Source organism: Aureobasidium melanogenum (assembly GCF_000721775.1).
Source record: "Aureobasidium melanogenum CBS 110374 unplaced genomic scaffold scaffold_4, whole genome shotgun sequence".
NCBI lineage: Eukaryota > Fungi > Ascomycota > Dothideomycetes > Dothideales > Saccotheciaceae > Aureobasidium > Aureobasidium melanogenum.
The window spans coordinates 968221-982470 of record NW_024470056.1 but is presented as its reverse complement, the minus strand read 5'-3'; the positions used below and the strand labels follow the sequence as shown (position 1 = coordinate 982470).

General features: G+C 51.2%; 6 protein-coding genes across 6 annotated transcripts; 2 read left to right on the top strand and 4 right to left on the bottom strand.

Moving 5' to 3' along the window:
* Positions 1 to 199: 199 nt before the first annotated feature.
* M437DRAFT_42595 (uncharacterized protein) lies at positions 200 to 1951 on the top strand (the record flags this gene model as incomplete). The annotated part of the gene is made up of 1 exon (XM_041020608.1): positions 200 to 1951. One exon carries the CDS (start codon positions 200 to 202, stop codon positions 1949 to 1951), a length of 1752 nt encoding a protein of 583 aa, XP_040882436.1.
* A 497-nt stretch (positions 1952 to 2448) lies between these two features.
* On the bottom strand, positions 2449 to 3531 carry M437DRAFT_42475 (uncharacterized protein; the record flags this gene model as incomplete). Its single annotated transcript, XM_041020582.1, has 1 exon — positions 2449 to 3531. The coding sequence occupies one exon, from the start codon at positions 3529 to 3531 to the stop codon at positions 2449 to 2451; it is 1083 nt and encodes a 360-aa protein (XP_040882435.1).
* Positions 3532 to 3926: 395 nt separating this feature from the next.
* Positions 3927 to 5093, bottom strand: M437DRAFT_42119 (EF-hand; the record flags this gene model as incomplete). The annotated part of the gene is made up of 4 exons (XM_041020514.1): positions 3927 to 4005; positions 4059 to 4853; positions 4932 to 4988; positions 5047 to 5093. 4 exons carry the CDS (start codon positions 5091 to 5093, stop codon positions 3927 to 3929), a joined length of 978 nt encoding a protein of 325 aa, XP_040882434.1.
* Positions 5094 to 5578: 485 nt separating this feature from the next.
* On the bottom strand, positions 5579 to 7434 carry M437DRAFT_42083 (uncharacterized protein; the record flags this gene model as incomplete). Its single annotated transcript, XM_041020504.1, has 4 exons — positions 5579 to 6545; positions 6855 to 7108; positions 7170 to 7326; positions 7379 to 7434. 4 exons carry the CDS (start codon positions 7432 to 7434, stop codon positions 5579 to 5581), a joined length of 1434 nt encoding a protein of 477 aa, XP_040882433.1.
* A 752-nt stretch (positions 7435 to 8186) lies between these two features.
* On the bottom strand, positions 8187 to 8938 carry M437DRAFT_64020 (uncharacterized protein; the record flags this gene model as incomplete). Its single annotated transcript, XM_041024344.1, has 5 exons — positions 8187 to 8388; positions 8455 to 8577; positions 8649 to 8674; positions 8846 to 8860; positions 8936 to 8938. The coding sequence occupies 5 exons, from the start codon at positions 8936 to 8938 to the stop codon at positions 8187 to 8189; spliced, it is 369 nt and encodes a 122-aa protein (XP_040882432.1).
* Positions 8939 to 10167: 1229 nt separating this feature from the next.
* M437DRAFT_42097 (DUF1708-domain-containing protein) lies at positions 10168 to 13711 on the top strand (the record flags this gene model as incomplete). The annotated part of the gene is made up of 6 exons (XM_041020510.1): positions 10168 to 10366; positions 10419 to 10582; positions 10632 to 10725; positions 10778 to 11006; positions 11059 to 12493; positions 12647 to 13711. The coding sequence occupies 6 exons, from the start codon at positions 10168 to 10170 to the stop codon at positions 13709 to 13711; spliced, it is 3186 nt and encodes a 1061-aa protein (XP_040882431.1).
* Positions 13712 to 14250: the final 539 nt, after the last annotated feature.

Genomic DNA, 14250 nt, shown 5'->3' with positions numbered 1-14250 from the left:
CATCATTCACTTTGCTGCTTTGCTTCAGTTGTCTCGCGCCATCCTTTCACTTAGCTCGCTCTTTCCATTCAGCCAACTCACTCTCTTGAAACCCGACGAGCACCCACACTCTTTCTTGAAAACACGCACTCGCTCTTCGCAACATACGCCAATGACAAGTTCAAACACCATCTCCATCTATCACGCCTAGTGACACAGCATGTGTTACCATAGATACACTTCGCACCCTTGCGGCCACAAGAGTCAGTCGCTTGGAAAATGCAATGTCGACATTCTTGCTACACAAGTGTTGTTTTGCAACAACTACCACGTCCTGAATGACGCCTCATTGACTTTCTGTGGCGGTAGCTATTGCAAAGAGGATAAAGAGACTGCTTATTGGGTCGAGAATGGATTGACCCTACTGACGGCATGCAACGACGATCTTGTGGACATCAAGTATCGCCTTCAGACTCTACATCAGGAACTCACGGTTGCTGCCAAGTACAGGGACGCTTTTGGCCCTCAACAAGGAAAGGAGATTGATAGAGTCCGAACCAAACACGAAGAGTATGTTGAACTGCGTCAGAGGGGTGCAGAGACCAGAGACAGACGTCAGCTCATCTTGGACGGCATCAAAAAGGCCAGAGAAAAGCAACAAGCTGTCCATGCAGACAAAATGCGCAGATTGCAGCAGTACGTCAACGCGCACAAACCACAGTCTGCTGTCGCTGCTTCACCGCAGGGCATCCCGAAGGCCAATCATATGTTCGAGGGAAGAAGATTGATGAAGCGCGCAGAATCCAGTATCTGGGAAACCGGCGATACTTCTGCCACCCCGTGTCGACCTACTACCAATCTACTTATTTCCCCCTTCAGACACACACCTAAGTTCCCGGACTCTCCATCTCTGGCGTACTCTAGCCCTCCCTCTCTGGCAACGCCTATTTCCCTAGCAGACCGCACAGCAGAGGTCATGTCCAGCTCCTCTCCACGTAAGAAGAGACGTGGAAGACCTCCAAAAGCCAGTCAGATGGACGACGTAGAAACCCAATCGCAAATCATATCCGAAGTACCTTCTCGTGGTGCCCAAATCAACAACGATGATTCCCCCGTAGCCAACAACCAACGTCCAGCGCCTAAACTTCAAACGACCAAACGCAGCAATAAGAAGGAATCACCTGCTCAGCGTATCTCGCCAGCCGGTGTTCGCCGTAGCGGACGCACCAAGCAACGAGTCAGCTATGCTGAATCGCCTTCTCCGTCGCCAGAACACTCTGCTTTAGACCAGCCCAAGCGGTCAACCAGAGCTACCAGAGCCCCAAGAAACAAGAGAATGTCTCAGCAAGACGACGTGTATGCTATCGACGAGGATGATGGCGGCGAAGAAGATCACGGTTTTGAGGATGATGATGAATGGCAGGGTGGCGATGGAAACGCAGAAGACGACATGGACATTGAGCCTACTCCTGTTGTAAAGGCACGTTCGAGTACAAAACGCACCGCAGTATCTCCCCCCGGCAGTTCGCGCTCCACTAAACGCCAGGCCATGATTGCGCCCAGAAACACTGCTCATCGTGGTTCTGACGACGGTGAAACGATGGACGTCGATGCTGAGTATGAATTGGACCAGGGATACACGTACTCTACAATCCCGTCGACGACCTCCAAAGGCGCTTGTGACATGCCCTCGACACCACAAACTCACAACATGGCCATCGAGAACAAGTCAAACCTGTTGTATAACGCCAAACCGACGATCGGTCCATTGAACCCTAATGTCTTGAACTTTCAGGGTCAGAATCCAGCTGGTCCTGACATGTCACCGCTGCGTCGATCAGACTGGTTGAACGGATTAGATGGGGCTGACGCGATTCTGTCATTAGCCGACATCGACGATCCTTACAACTATGACTTTGATGTGTACGCCATGAGCAAAGTCGTTGCTAATCTCGATGCTCAGCAGGGCTAGATCGCTTTTTGTGTTAAGGGGGAGAGTGAAATAATGCAGCAGAAAGTCGATCGATAGGGATCTGAACAAAGGGCGCAACGATGTTCGAGGAAAGGGAGGAATAGGGAGTATTACCGAAAGGGCATAAGCAGTGATGTAGAAGTAGACACATCGGGTTTACTCTCAGTATCCAAGTTAGTAGTCAAAAATTCCATTCGCCTAGTTCGATCACCAGATTATCAATGCACTTGTCAAGCAGAGCTGATGGGTTGTCCTAAGAGAAAACTTCGTATGATTCAGCCAATGGCTGGCGTAAGTATACGACCCGCGATAGAACACATAGTGATCTTTGAATATAGGTCTGTTCGAGATGTCGATGATCGCCGTGATACCAACATGGTATTGTTTTGGTGATGTCCGTAGAACCAGGTTCGGTGAAGGCCCAAAAGAATGAACAGAAGATTTGATTAACGGCAAGGCCGAGATTCCGCAGAGGTAAGCGTATAGAACCGATCCCTCTAGTTTCTGCGCATAGCCCTCTTCTTCCTACGCTCAAAGTCTCTGCCGATATCAGCACCGCCTCTACCACCATCGTCATCAACCTTTCTTTTCCTGCTTCTCTCCAAAGCGCCACCCACACCACCAGCACCGGTTCTTTCTCCCTTCTTTGTCAATCTATCAATGCGGCCAATACCCTGGCCCAGCAGATCCCACTCTTCACCACCAAATCCACCACGCTTGTTTCCGCCCTTCTTTGCTCTTTCCTTTTTGCTTTCTTTGGGCAGACGGACCAGGTTTGCTTCTTCGTAGGCAGTGCGTTCGGCTTCTTCTCTACGTTCGCGGGCCGACTTGTCGCGACGGCCGCCAGCGGTGATGGTGCTGCCGATGGAAGGTTGAGCGGTGGGAGCGCCGCTGAGCTCGTCGGCAACGTATTCGTCGATTGTGTTGCTGCGCATGGGTTTGCGATCGCCCTTTTCGCGGCGCGGGGATAGAGGTGTGGGCATGGTTGTTGCGTTTATACGGGGAGGTCTGTAGATGCCATCGCTTGGAGCTTCGGTCTTTGATCTTGTGGGTTCGGTTGCTTCTGAAGGACGAGTGAGGGCGGCAGGGTTGGGGCGGAAAGCGAGGCCGTCGTCCGAGTCTGCTTCTGAGTCGGAGCCATCGTCATCGTCGGAGTTTTCTTCGTCGTCTGAGGCTGCAGAGGTGGCAGCGGCGGCGGATTGTTTGGCTACGGCAGCCTTTTGGACGACACCGCGAGCTTCGTCTTCAGCTGCGCGGACAACCTTGTCGATTTGGTACTTGAGTCTGTCTTCCAAAGGCCGCACGCCCTTCTCCAGGTAGACGCGGTGCTTGACAAGGTCTCTCACGAGTTGATCGTCGAATTCGCCAGCATTGGTCTTCCCATCCTTAGCGCTGCGAATGACAGCCAAATTGCGAAGAGCCAGGGTCTGCAGATATGAAAGGAAGAGCTCGTTCTTCGCGTCCAGAAGTGTGATGCCATTTGCCGGAGGAAGGATCGAGTCGCTGGTGGGCAGCGCCGGGATGGCCGATTCCAGAGAACTCGTAAGACCCGAGAGTATTGATGCTAGGCTTGTATCCATGGTTGCTGCCATTGTGGTTGCTATGGTTGGTGAAAATATGCTAATCAACTTTTTGAGAAATTCCTAAAACATGCGGCGACTTTTTCGCCGAGAGCCTCTTCCGCCTTGTTTGACTTGTTTGGCCGCAATCTTTAATCACATGAAAGCAGGGTCCACTTTGACACAATTCACGTTCACCTTCGATCTTCAATCTCCTTCTTCTCTTGTTTCAGACTCTCGATTGGCAAAATATAGGGGTATCATAAAATACTGCCTCTTGAGAAAAACATACCCGTTTTCCACGCTTCATCATGTCGACGTAAACCTTGTTACTTTGTGGCATCGTCTCTCGGCACGCAACTCGACAAGGAAGCATCAAAGATATTATCGCTGTCGTAGAATTTCTTCCAAAGGGTTCAGTAAAGGCCATTATCGGTCACAGGGGAAATGGAGTTGAAGAGGAAAAGGCTTTGCGCACCTGTGAGGAACTCTTCGCTGCATGCTTGTTAGCCTATACTCGAGAACATCGGAACACGAAGAGAACTTACAATGATAGAGTGATGTATCCGTCACGGTCATCATCATATTTCTTGAACACATCCGTCATACGCTTCAGACTGATACACGCCTGCACGAATAGGTCGAAGCTGAGCGTCTTCTCACGTCCACCATGGTACGAATCATCGCCTCTGCCGCGTGTCGTCCTCGCAAATGTGTTGAACAGCAGCTGAACGAATTGAGGACTCAGACGGTAGCCAAAAGCGACGAGAGCATCCGAGAACTCTTGGAAGCTGATATTACCCGAGCGATCCACATCGAAGCGGTCGAATAGGTTACGCCAGGCAGCCAGGAATCCCCACAAGCCACAAAACTCGTCAAAGTTGATGGTGCCGCTGCGATCTGTGTCGAACATGCGAATCATCATGCGCACAGTGTGCGCATCGAAAGCTGTGTAGTCGCCATTGACCAGAGCGCTGCGCAACGAAGACTCGCTCAATTGACCATTGCGTTCTTTGTCTACGGCCATGAAGAGCGGCCATAAAGCCTCACGGCTGTTAGGGTCAGGATTCTGAGGCGGTGCTACAGTGGGAGGACGTTGGGCTTGAGGAATCGGAGGACGGTTGTGATAACCAGATGGTCGCGGTCCTTGGCCGTAGTTGGCTGGAGGCGGAGGAGATGCGAATGCATTGCGTGGCGGAGGAGGAGCACCAGCAGCAGCTGAACCTGGTTGGGCGCCGTAGCCACTGCCGTACCGCTGTTGTTGTTGTTGTTGCTGCGGCTGCTGGGGCGGGGGGTAGTTGTCATAACGCTGCGGAGCGGAGCCCATGGCGGGGGATTGGTGACTGGATGGGCGCGAGTACGACTGCGACTGCTGAGGTGGCGGTGGCTGTGGTTTACTGTGGTAGCTGGCTGTCGAAGACTGTCTTTGGGGGTGATTTTGCGACAGCATGGCCGCTGCCTGCTCGGGTTCGGCGTGTCTAGTAGAGCAATCAGCCGTGTCCGATGCGCGCAGCTTGCGAACGGGCGCAAACATACGCTGGAAGGGCGTCAGGGTTGCCCGAGTACCCTCGATTGTATGCCATTGTTTGTGTGTGTCGGTGTCAATCGAGTGAAGAAGTAGAGGTAGGAGAGGCGGCCGGGACAGGCATCAAGTATTCATCATCTGCCATGCATGGCTGAGCGCGCGGCCAAGGGACCTCAAGTCCGCTTTTGTTCCTTCTTATTACCAGCCCCACGACCGCCCCCACCTACTCACTGCCCATGACTCGATCATATACCGTTGCACTCTAGTCCGTGTTACTGCCGTATTGACCATGCTTATCCAAATTTCACATCTGCACTTTGTCTTCAATTCCTTGATATGCGTATTAATTTTGTCTCCTAAAAGTATTATCTAGATGCTGGGTTATGGTGATATCACTGTTCAAATAGGCTGTCAGAAAGATGCCACAGTTACTTCCTGCAACTTCTTCTTTTTGCTCATGCTCGAAAAAAATCCTCGCAACATTGCACTGTACCCGTTGACGCCTCGTGCCTCTTGGAAGAGCGCAATCATTACCACCTCTAATTATTCTTTCGGTCTCTTTCCACCTCCTCCTGCTTCTTCCTCTGCCTTGCGTTTCTTCTCGTCCTCCTCCTTGAATCCCGGTCCGCTCAACACCACTGGTGTCTGGAAATTGAGTGGACTCGGCATCATATTGTTGTCTCTCCCGAACCAAGCGTCAGGCCAGAATGATGATGGACTGGGCAAGAGATGGTTTCCGTCCATGACCCGGCTAGGTAACGCAGATAGCGGTGTTTCGATATGATCTCGCTCGCGATTTACATGTGGGTTTGTACTAATGGGCGGTGCTGGTCGTGCGAACGGATTAGGCGGTCCAGATGCACCAGCAGAGAGGACAGTGTTCGTCGACGGTGACGGAGGCGGAAGAACTACCCCTTGCCCAACACGAATCGGGGTGGCCGTCGCCGTGCTGCCATCCTTGGGCGATGAATCTGCTGTCGCGCTGCCTCCATCTGATTGCTCACTAGGAATCTGTACCTTTAACCGTGGTCGTTTTGCTTCCGCAGCCGCACCTCCGGGACGTATAGGTCCAGGTATTGAAGACAGAGAGCCCGTACGTTGAGGAGGTCCTGGAGGAGGCGCTTGCATGGTAGGATTAGACGTTGCTGGCGGCGGTGCAACTCCTGCTGTCGGTTGGCTGGTATTCGGGGCTGCATCATCAGTTTTCTGACGGGGTGCAGAAGACACATCGACCGAATGCGATCGGGGAGCCTCGGTCTTGATTACTGGTTCTCGGTAGTTGGAACTGCTCCCACCCCAATGCTGAGCGAGAAGTGAACGGCTATCATCAACTGGCGTAAATATGCTATGCGATCTTGCGTGAGCTGGCAAGGGTCTTGGCTGGGGCAGTGGGGGGCTCTGGAAAGCGTTCTGGTCGGGTTGTGGAGAAGGTTGTGCGCTGTGTGACTGATTCTGTTGATAATGCTGCTGTGGTGTAGGAATATGTTGCTGGGCGCCTGGATGAACCTGGCTCATAAAGTGTGGAGGGACGGAAGATTGCCTTCTTTGTTCCTGCAGATATGCCTGCTGAGCAGCAACCTGCATTTGTTGCTGAGTAGGTGGAGGGTAAGCGGCATAATATTGGGATGGTTGGACAGCGAAGCCTTGTGGGGTAGGTCGTTGCATGACAGGGTTCGGGGGAGGAGGGTGATACGGAGGGTTCGGAGAATATGAGTAGGAAGGTTGAGGAGCAGGAGCTTGCGACGGAGTACCCATGTGTTGAGGGACCAGGTTCGAACTAGTACGGCGGAAGTGTGAGACGCGAGACGAAGGACGTGACCCAGTTGGGGGCTGAGGGGTGGCCATGCGCTGAGGGAAAGCGCCATTTGGTATAGGCGGTGATGCAGAAGGCGTCGTATTTCTCATGTGCTGGAGGCCGGGTTGGTGCTGGAGAGGATGTTGAATCAAGGCTTGCTCTGGCGGCGAGTGCGATTCGTTTTGTTCGACAGGCTCATCATCTCCCTCCTCATCGTCATCACCGCCCCCTTTGCCTGCGAAATCAGCGGGGCCTTTGTGTTCGTGTGCGCCGCCATACTGTATAGAGTCAGCAATGCGTCGTCGCGAAAGTTGTCGCGAGCCGATTGTCGTAACATACGTATTGGAAACGTGCGACAGTCTCATGAATATCGCCGGACGAGAACTCGTAAAGCTTCTTGTTGTTGCCAAAGATAATGACGGCGACATCGACGGAGCAGAGTACACTCAACTCGTAAGCCTTCTTGAACAAGCCGCCTTTTCGCTTCAAGAAGGTGCTGCCACGCCCGTTAGCATTGATAGATTAACATGTAAGCGGCGGTCCCATACACAGAGCGGTTCCTGTCGTCTTTGATCGGGCGGATTTCAATTTTTCTTCGGCCCATGCTGTCGACTTTGCAGGCGTGAAGAGCGTGGATTGCGACCTGCGGCTGCAAAAGTGGAAAAGATCAAGGTCGCTTTTCAGACTTCATGCGATGATCTTGGTTGGACGCGGAAGGTGCGAATGGCTGTCAGAAGCCTGGCTGGGATCCTTTGCTTTGATCTTCTCGTCTCTTTACCGCCTGCTGGACATGCAGTGTAAGGTATGCAGGTCGCGTCGTCTTTGCTTGAGCTCCTGGTAAGTAAGTCTGCGCTGCAACTTAACGGTCAATCTATTATTGGAAAAGCTTTGGTCTGATCCTCTCCCACTCGCTCATGAAACGCTGCGCACAGACATCTACCGGCCTCTTCGGCTATGATCATGCTGAGTTTCCCAGCTCTGCACCCTCCCTTGGCGCTTGTCGTGCTGCCAGAACGATCCGACTGCACTAATTCACGCGACATTGACACAAAAGCACGTAGGTCTCGCTGCGATGTGCAAAGACAGAGCACTCGTGGTTTCTTCAATTCTTTCGACCCATGAGCTCTGGTTATTATTCTATGGAAACCAGCTTCTTTCTGCACACTCCACGCGCAAAGCCTCTTGAGCTCTCAGATTCAGACATCGAGATCATGCAGCCAGCTTCGACCAATATGCTCTTCTAACCATCGTCTTCAAGTGGATATCTCTTCAGATGCTACAGAACAGCTTTGAAAGTTTGGATTGGGTAAAGTGATCATTCAGTCATACTAACAAATCCTTAGGCCGTATATGCATCTAGGCTTGCTGAGGGTCATGGCCCCAATTCTTCAAAGACTTAGCACTCTTGCTATCGGGATCTTGCTTCGCTTTCGACTCCTGTGCTAGGTGTCTCTTATTATATGCGACCACCTTGCGCATGTGCGTGATATCTTCCTCGTCATACTTGCTGGGGTCTTTCTTGGGATTCTTCTCCAAGATCTCGATGATCTTACGACCGCTACAAAGATATTAGACCTCATGGAAATGGTTGTGCTGGGCCGTCTCATCGTTCAGATGTACTCACCTCTCATGCCCAATGGTCTCACCAGAGCCATCGTCCTTGGACCAGCCTGCGCCGGCAGAATCTTCTCCACCGAGCCATTCCTTCAACTGATCTGGACTCATATTGACGAGCTCATTGAACTCTCTGAACGCGGGTCAGCTTTCTCTTCTCAAAAAGCTAGGCTAATGCTGCTGGTCGAAAGGCGGTGTACTCACTTGATGACTGTGTCGTTGTCTTTGACCTAGGAATACAGTCAGCATTTCTCTTCGGCACTACGTTTCGGTGAGTCCGGCAGCTTCGACGCCAGTGTCACCATACGCCTAAAGCTAGGCGTTGATGGGAGTGTGAAGTGCATCCGGGATATGGCTAGCAGATGTTGCATTCTGAGCAAGATTCTTCTCCTCCAACTCACAATGTGCGCTGCGAACTGCTACGTGATATTGCATATGCGAGATTCAGGAGATCCGAAGAGCCATTGACGGAAGATATTCGAGATACGTACCATTTTGATAGTAGATATGGAGAACTGTCTGGTTGCTGGGTGTTTGATATACTGTGGACGCAATGAATATCTCGTCAGTTGAGTAAAGGTGCGCATGAGATGGATGAAGAAGCTGTGCTCTTTGAGAACAATAGCAGTTTCATTCCATCTCAGCAGTTACAGCTTGACATCATGCATGACATCATGGATGTTGAGAAGATTCATGCTCTATCACACTCATGGCTTTATAGAGCAAACGATATTCTGGTTCTAAGGCTGCTGGCCGGAAGTATGGAAGTTCGCACACTTATTGAGCGACAAACTGCCGCGATAAAAGGTCCTCTGCCGCAATATAGGGATAGCATGCCGCAATCTATCAGTGCGAGCAGAGTCGCATTGACATTTCACATGCTTGGTCTTTGCTCAAAACTAAGTTGCGGGTATGGGCCGTTGGCGTTAGAGAAGGATAAACAGCCCTTGATTAGCGCACCCTTGGTCGCCAGAGTTAAATTACTATACAGAAAGTGTCTCAGAAATGCTCGTCTTGCGGCGCGCGACTCGCGCTTGAGGATGCATCAGGGACCAGGGGTCTGCGACTGCGACTGCGACGAGAGCCGCAGAGGCAGGCAGGCAGGCAGTCTTGATCGCCAATGATGTGCTGGCACCCTTATGAGATCCGGGTACAGACCAGGCTTTGCCGCCGGCGACGTAGTTGAGAAAACAGGGACGCCAGTAATCGTTGCTGCACGATGTTATCAGATATGGGGGAGTCCTCGACCTGTGAGGCGTTTCGGAGCATGCACAGCTAACCTGCATGAAAAGTTCTAGCTGTTGATTAGGCCGGCCAGTTGCTCATGTTCCTCCTTTCTTCGACTCACGTATGTGCAGCGCATCGAATCAAGTCTGGCAATTCATGCAGTTCCATTCGGGTGGCTTGACGGAAAACTAGGATCACCGCCTGTAAGGTTTCAAATTACTTTAATAACTCGCGCATCCGGAGTATGTACTTGATGGTGCCATGAATCAACCATTGCCAGCACACCTTTCTGCCACTCCCCACTTCTTTCTCTCCTTTCCTCCTTCTTTCCTCTCTTCTGCGCACAAACTGACCATTGGCTCTTCGACTCCAGAATACAGACTGACGCACCCAATTGGTCCGCCAGCAACCTTGGACACATCAATTCATGCTTTTGACTGTCTTGCGCACATCCATACAATTTCGTCGATAGCCGACGAGCCCGCCTGTCGTCACCATGGTGTTTCTTTCAAAGGTCTTCAAGAGCAGGGATGCAAAGCCGAGCGCAAAGCACAAAGTACAACAAGTGGACTCGAGCCAAGGGCACATGCCTTTAGCAAAGCCTAGATTCGTTTCTACGTGGACCAGCAAACAAATCGATCCGGAGGACGTTGACGAGCTCATTCAAGTGTGCACGCTGATACTCAAGTCAAGAGGTACGCAGCTTTAATAGCATCACGGACGATGATTGCTAACTGAACCTTTTAGCCGAGGCATTGGACACACCCTTCTTACTCTTGCCGTTTAGACCAGAAACCGATACCGTACCAGCAAAGACATTCATCAACAATTTCTACAAGGGCAATCGTGAAGGGAACAAAAACTACACTGGCTCGAGCCTTCGCCGGGAACTTATTCTGACCGACCCAGCTGTATGTTTGCTCAGTCTTGTAGCCCGGACTCTGGCTGACATGGTTACAGATTTTGTGCAGTATTCTCAAATGGTGCTGGAGCCGCATGCCTGGTGGTGTGGTGACCTGGCCAGTCTATCATGGCTTCTCGTTGGGTGAACGCGGTTCGTGCTTTCAATTCCATGCGGCGCAGAACAAACAGCTGATTACAGACAGATTCGAACATGGCAAGAAATGCCTTCCATACTTTCATTCCTATGAGTGTCGATTCGAATGCCAGGAAGAACATCATCTACAACTTCTTCGACCTCTTGACCGCTATCGCCGCTCATGGCAAGACCAATGGATTTGGAGGCAGAAAATTATCGCGTATGGCAGGTTGGTGGGCATTCGAACACTCAGACAATGGAAAGGGCTTTGAAGGCGGCTACAAATCATGGATTACGTGAGTTGTTTTCCGCTCTACATATACACGGTTTGATACTGACTAGCGTCAGATCTGCGGATGCTTCTAGTCATCTGTTCTTTGGCTACCTCAGATCTCTGAACCCCGAAGCTCTGGATGGATTTACAGGAATCAACGGTCTACCACGTTCTATCCAGGCACTACTGGCGCAAACTGAGTATCCTCCGGAAGCGCCTGTACTCATGCAAAAACAGACGCCCAAAGTTGTCATGCTTGTGGATGTCGTTTCTCCTGGTCCTTTTGCTCTACTTCGCAGAGCTAACAACTTTGAGTATCGAGATGAAGATCTGCAGATATTCTCCGAATACGCTGATCCTGTTCAAGCATTGACTGAAGAATGCAAACGCGTTCTCCACTGCATCACTTCAGCAAATCAGTCCATCGCTGTGCGATCTCAGAGCAATATGAGTCTTGGTCTAGAGTCTCTTAACAGTAGAACAGACGAATCTTGGTCACACTTTCAAGACTTTGGATTTTCGTCACTCGGCGACGACTCTAATGATCTGACGGGTGCTGCATCTCGGTCAAGCCTGGAACCGAAGATATCAGGACTAAGGTCATCTCCACAGTCCCGTGCGAATGATGGCGGCCGTCCGACGACACCTTCTTGGGCTGACTTCTTGAATTCTGGATTCGTCGACGAAGGCAACAACGTAAAATCAGCTCCAATCAGGATGTTGATGCCACCAGACAAGATGCTTCCTCCGATCAGCAGCGGACCTCCAAGGTCATCCAATGGCTATCAAGAAGAGGATGTCAATCCCGGCGAACTAGCTAGCATCACAAAGTTCGATCTCGATGACTGCTTCTGGTGGGTCTGGATGACAAGTCTTGCCAGCGAAGAACCACCTGCAAGAAAAGCCGTCTTCGGTAGATGCGCCCTCATTGAGACTGGCATACTCCACGGCCGCTGGATCTTGCTGGAAGAACAGATCAAGAGCGCTGCTCCTGAACCGGGTGAAGGTGCTTATATCGCTGAGAAGAAATCGCGCTTTGGTTTCAGCCGCAGGGGAAAGCAAAACCGTAGGAAATCAGCGACTATACCACCAACCAGATACGATAGCCCTCAAGAAAAGCAGCAAGCTGCACCGACGACGCCAACCACGACCAGCATCTCCCCAGACCAGCAGGCAAGAATCAGGGCTGCGGCAGCTAATCTTGCTCGACAGAACGTCAAAGCTGAAGAAACATCGAATGGACAGCGACGCGGACGCCAAGATGATGCTTCCTCGATGAAGACTAACAGCGTGTTGACACTGGGTCTAACAAGTGAGGCGGCGCCAGCTATGAAGTGGGCCCACACGTTCGACAAAGAAGTAATGCGCAAGCAATATCTGGGCGATAACTTCGCTGGCAAAGGAACACCTGTAGATATACATGTTCCTGATAATGCTGCCATGCTCACCGAGGCACAAGGCACCAACAAGCCTTTGCCTTCTCCTGACACCCGAAAAGAATCACTTCACGTCTCGGACCATGAGGTATCCGCAACTCCAGATCAACCAAACGCAAGCGCAGAGGACTTGCCTACGACGCAGTCACCAGCTACCAATGCTGAGCCCCTCTCACTTAGTGCTTCCATCATCTCCGAGAAGCCAGTCGTACACAACGCTACAGAGGTACCGGCTGTACCCTCCGTACCCAAGGTTACTCAGGTGGGAAGGAAACCAGTCCCGGAGCGTACCAACAACGTTCAAAACCATCCGGCATTCAGACCCTCTATGGAAGGAAACAGGCCCGCTAATTCGGAGACCTCGGCTGTCAAGGCTGCAAGAGAAGCTTGGGAAGCGAAGGCGGCTACCTTCCGCCCGGATAAGCTGGCCCACGAGCAGAACAAACGTCCTAATGGTTTCAAGCGAATGTTCAGCAAAAGCGGCCACAAAAGCGATGATGGTAAGCGCGAGTTCAATGGTCAGCAGCCATCAGCTTCAACGACTAGCCTGGCACCCCCTTCTGAAATGAATCTCGGAAGGAAACTATCTCTACTGCGTAAGAAATCGACTACTCCCACTCCTCCAGCTCAGCCTGCAGTGCCGGTGACCGCTGAGCCACTGTTCCCACGCCGTAAGGTGGTGAATAATCTGGCAGCGTCTACCTCGGAACCAAGTCCCCCAGCAGTCAGCCCATTAGAGCCGAGTTTCTCTCAGCAACACCTTGCAGCTGATGATCAAATGGTGTCTCCTATGCACTCCGAGCACAGAAGCAATGGTGATGAAGACCAACAGCGTTTTGATCAGGGGCCGCTCTTGGATGCTCCTGCTTGGACGCCTCGCGAGTCGATCGATTCACATCTGCAAGCGCAAGCAGAAGCTGCTCATAAAGCAGACTTGGAGGCGGGACATCTAGATGCGCCTGGTGGATTCCCCGAGACTCCTATGGAAACTCCGATGGAACAGAACATCAATGGTCAACCTGAAAATGAACCAACATACGAGACTACCCAGCCGGTCGCGAACAACCTCGATAGGTGGGCACAAATCCGAAAGAATGCTGCCGAGCGAGCGGCCAGAATCAGTGAAGACCAGATATCTCGCCGCCCATCTCACATTACTTCTGGTACCGAGGATGAAGGCGACACTAGCGGCGAAGAGACCATCGAGGATCGAGTCGCCCGCATCAAAGCTCGCGTTGCTCATCTCACTGGCAACATCGAACGAGCACCCACAAGCATGCCTCGTTACTAATTTCTCCTGACCATCTCGACATACCTCCTTCTCTTATAATCTATGATCTCCTCGCTGTCAAAGGATGGCAGATGTCTGACACTCAGAACTTTCTAACGCCATTGACGAAACAATAATACCCCTATATGACCAGCCACGTACGGACGGTATTCGCCTTTCCACAAAAGCACATTCATTACGTGCATATCACTGGTCTTTCTTTTCCCCTTTTCTTCTCCCTTTCTTTGAGTTTGCTCCTTCTGATGATACCAATCTGCACTTCTTGGTCTTTGGGTTTCGTTGTTGTTTTCTTCTAATTTTCTTTTTTTTTTCTAATGGTCTGTACATGTTGCTACGTATCTTCTGAGTTCTGGTTTAGCGTTTTGAGGAAAGATAAATTGTGACTGTACACTAGCAAACAACTTAAGCAATGAAACCAGCTCAATGTTCAAACAGAGTTACGTGAACGGTGAAGTGATTTTTTGTATACCGACCCCACTTTTGGGGCAGGTGGGGTAATCCTGAAGTGGGGGATGAACTTGGTCATGTCATCACTACAA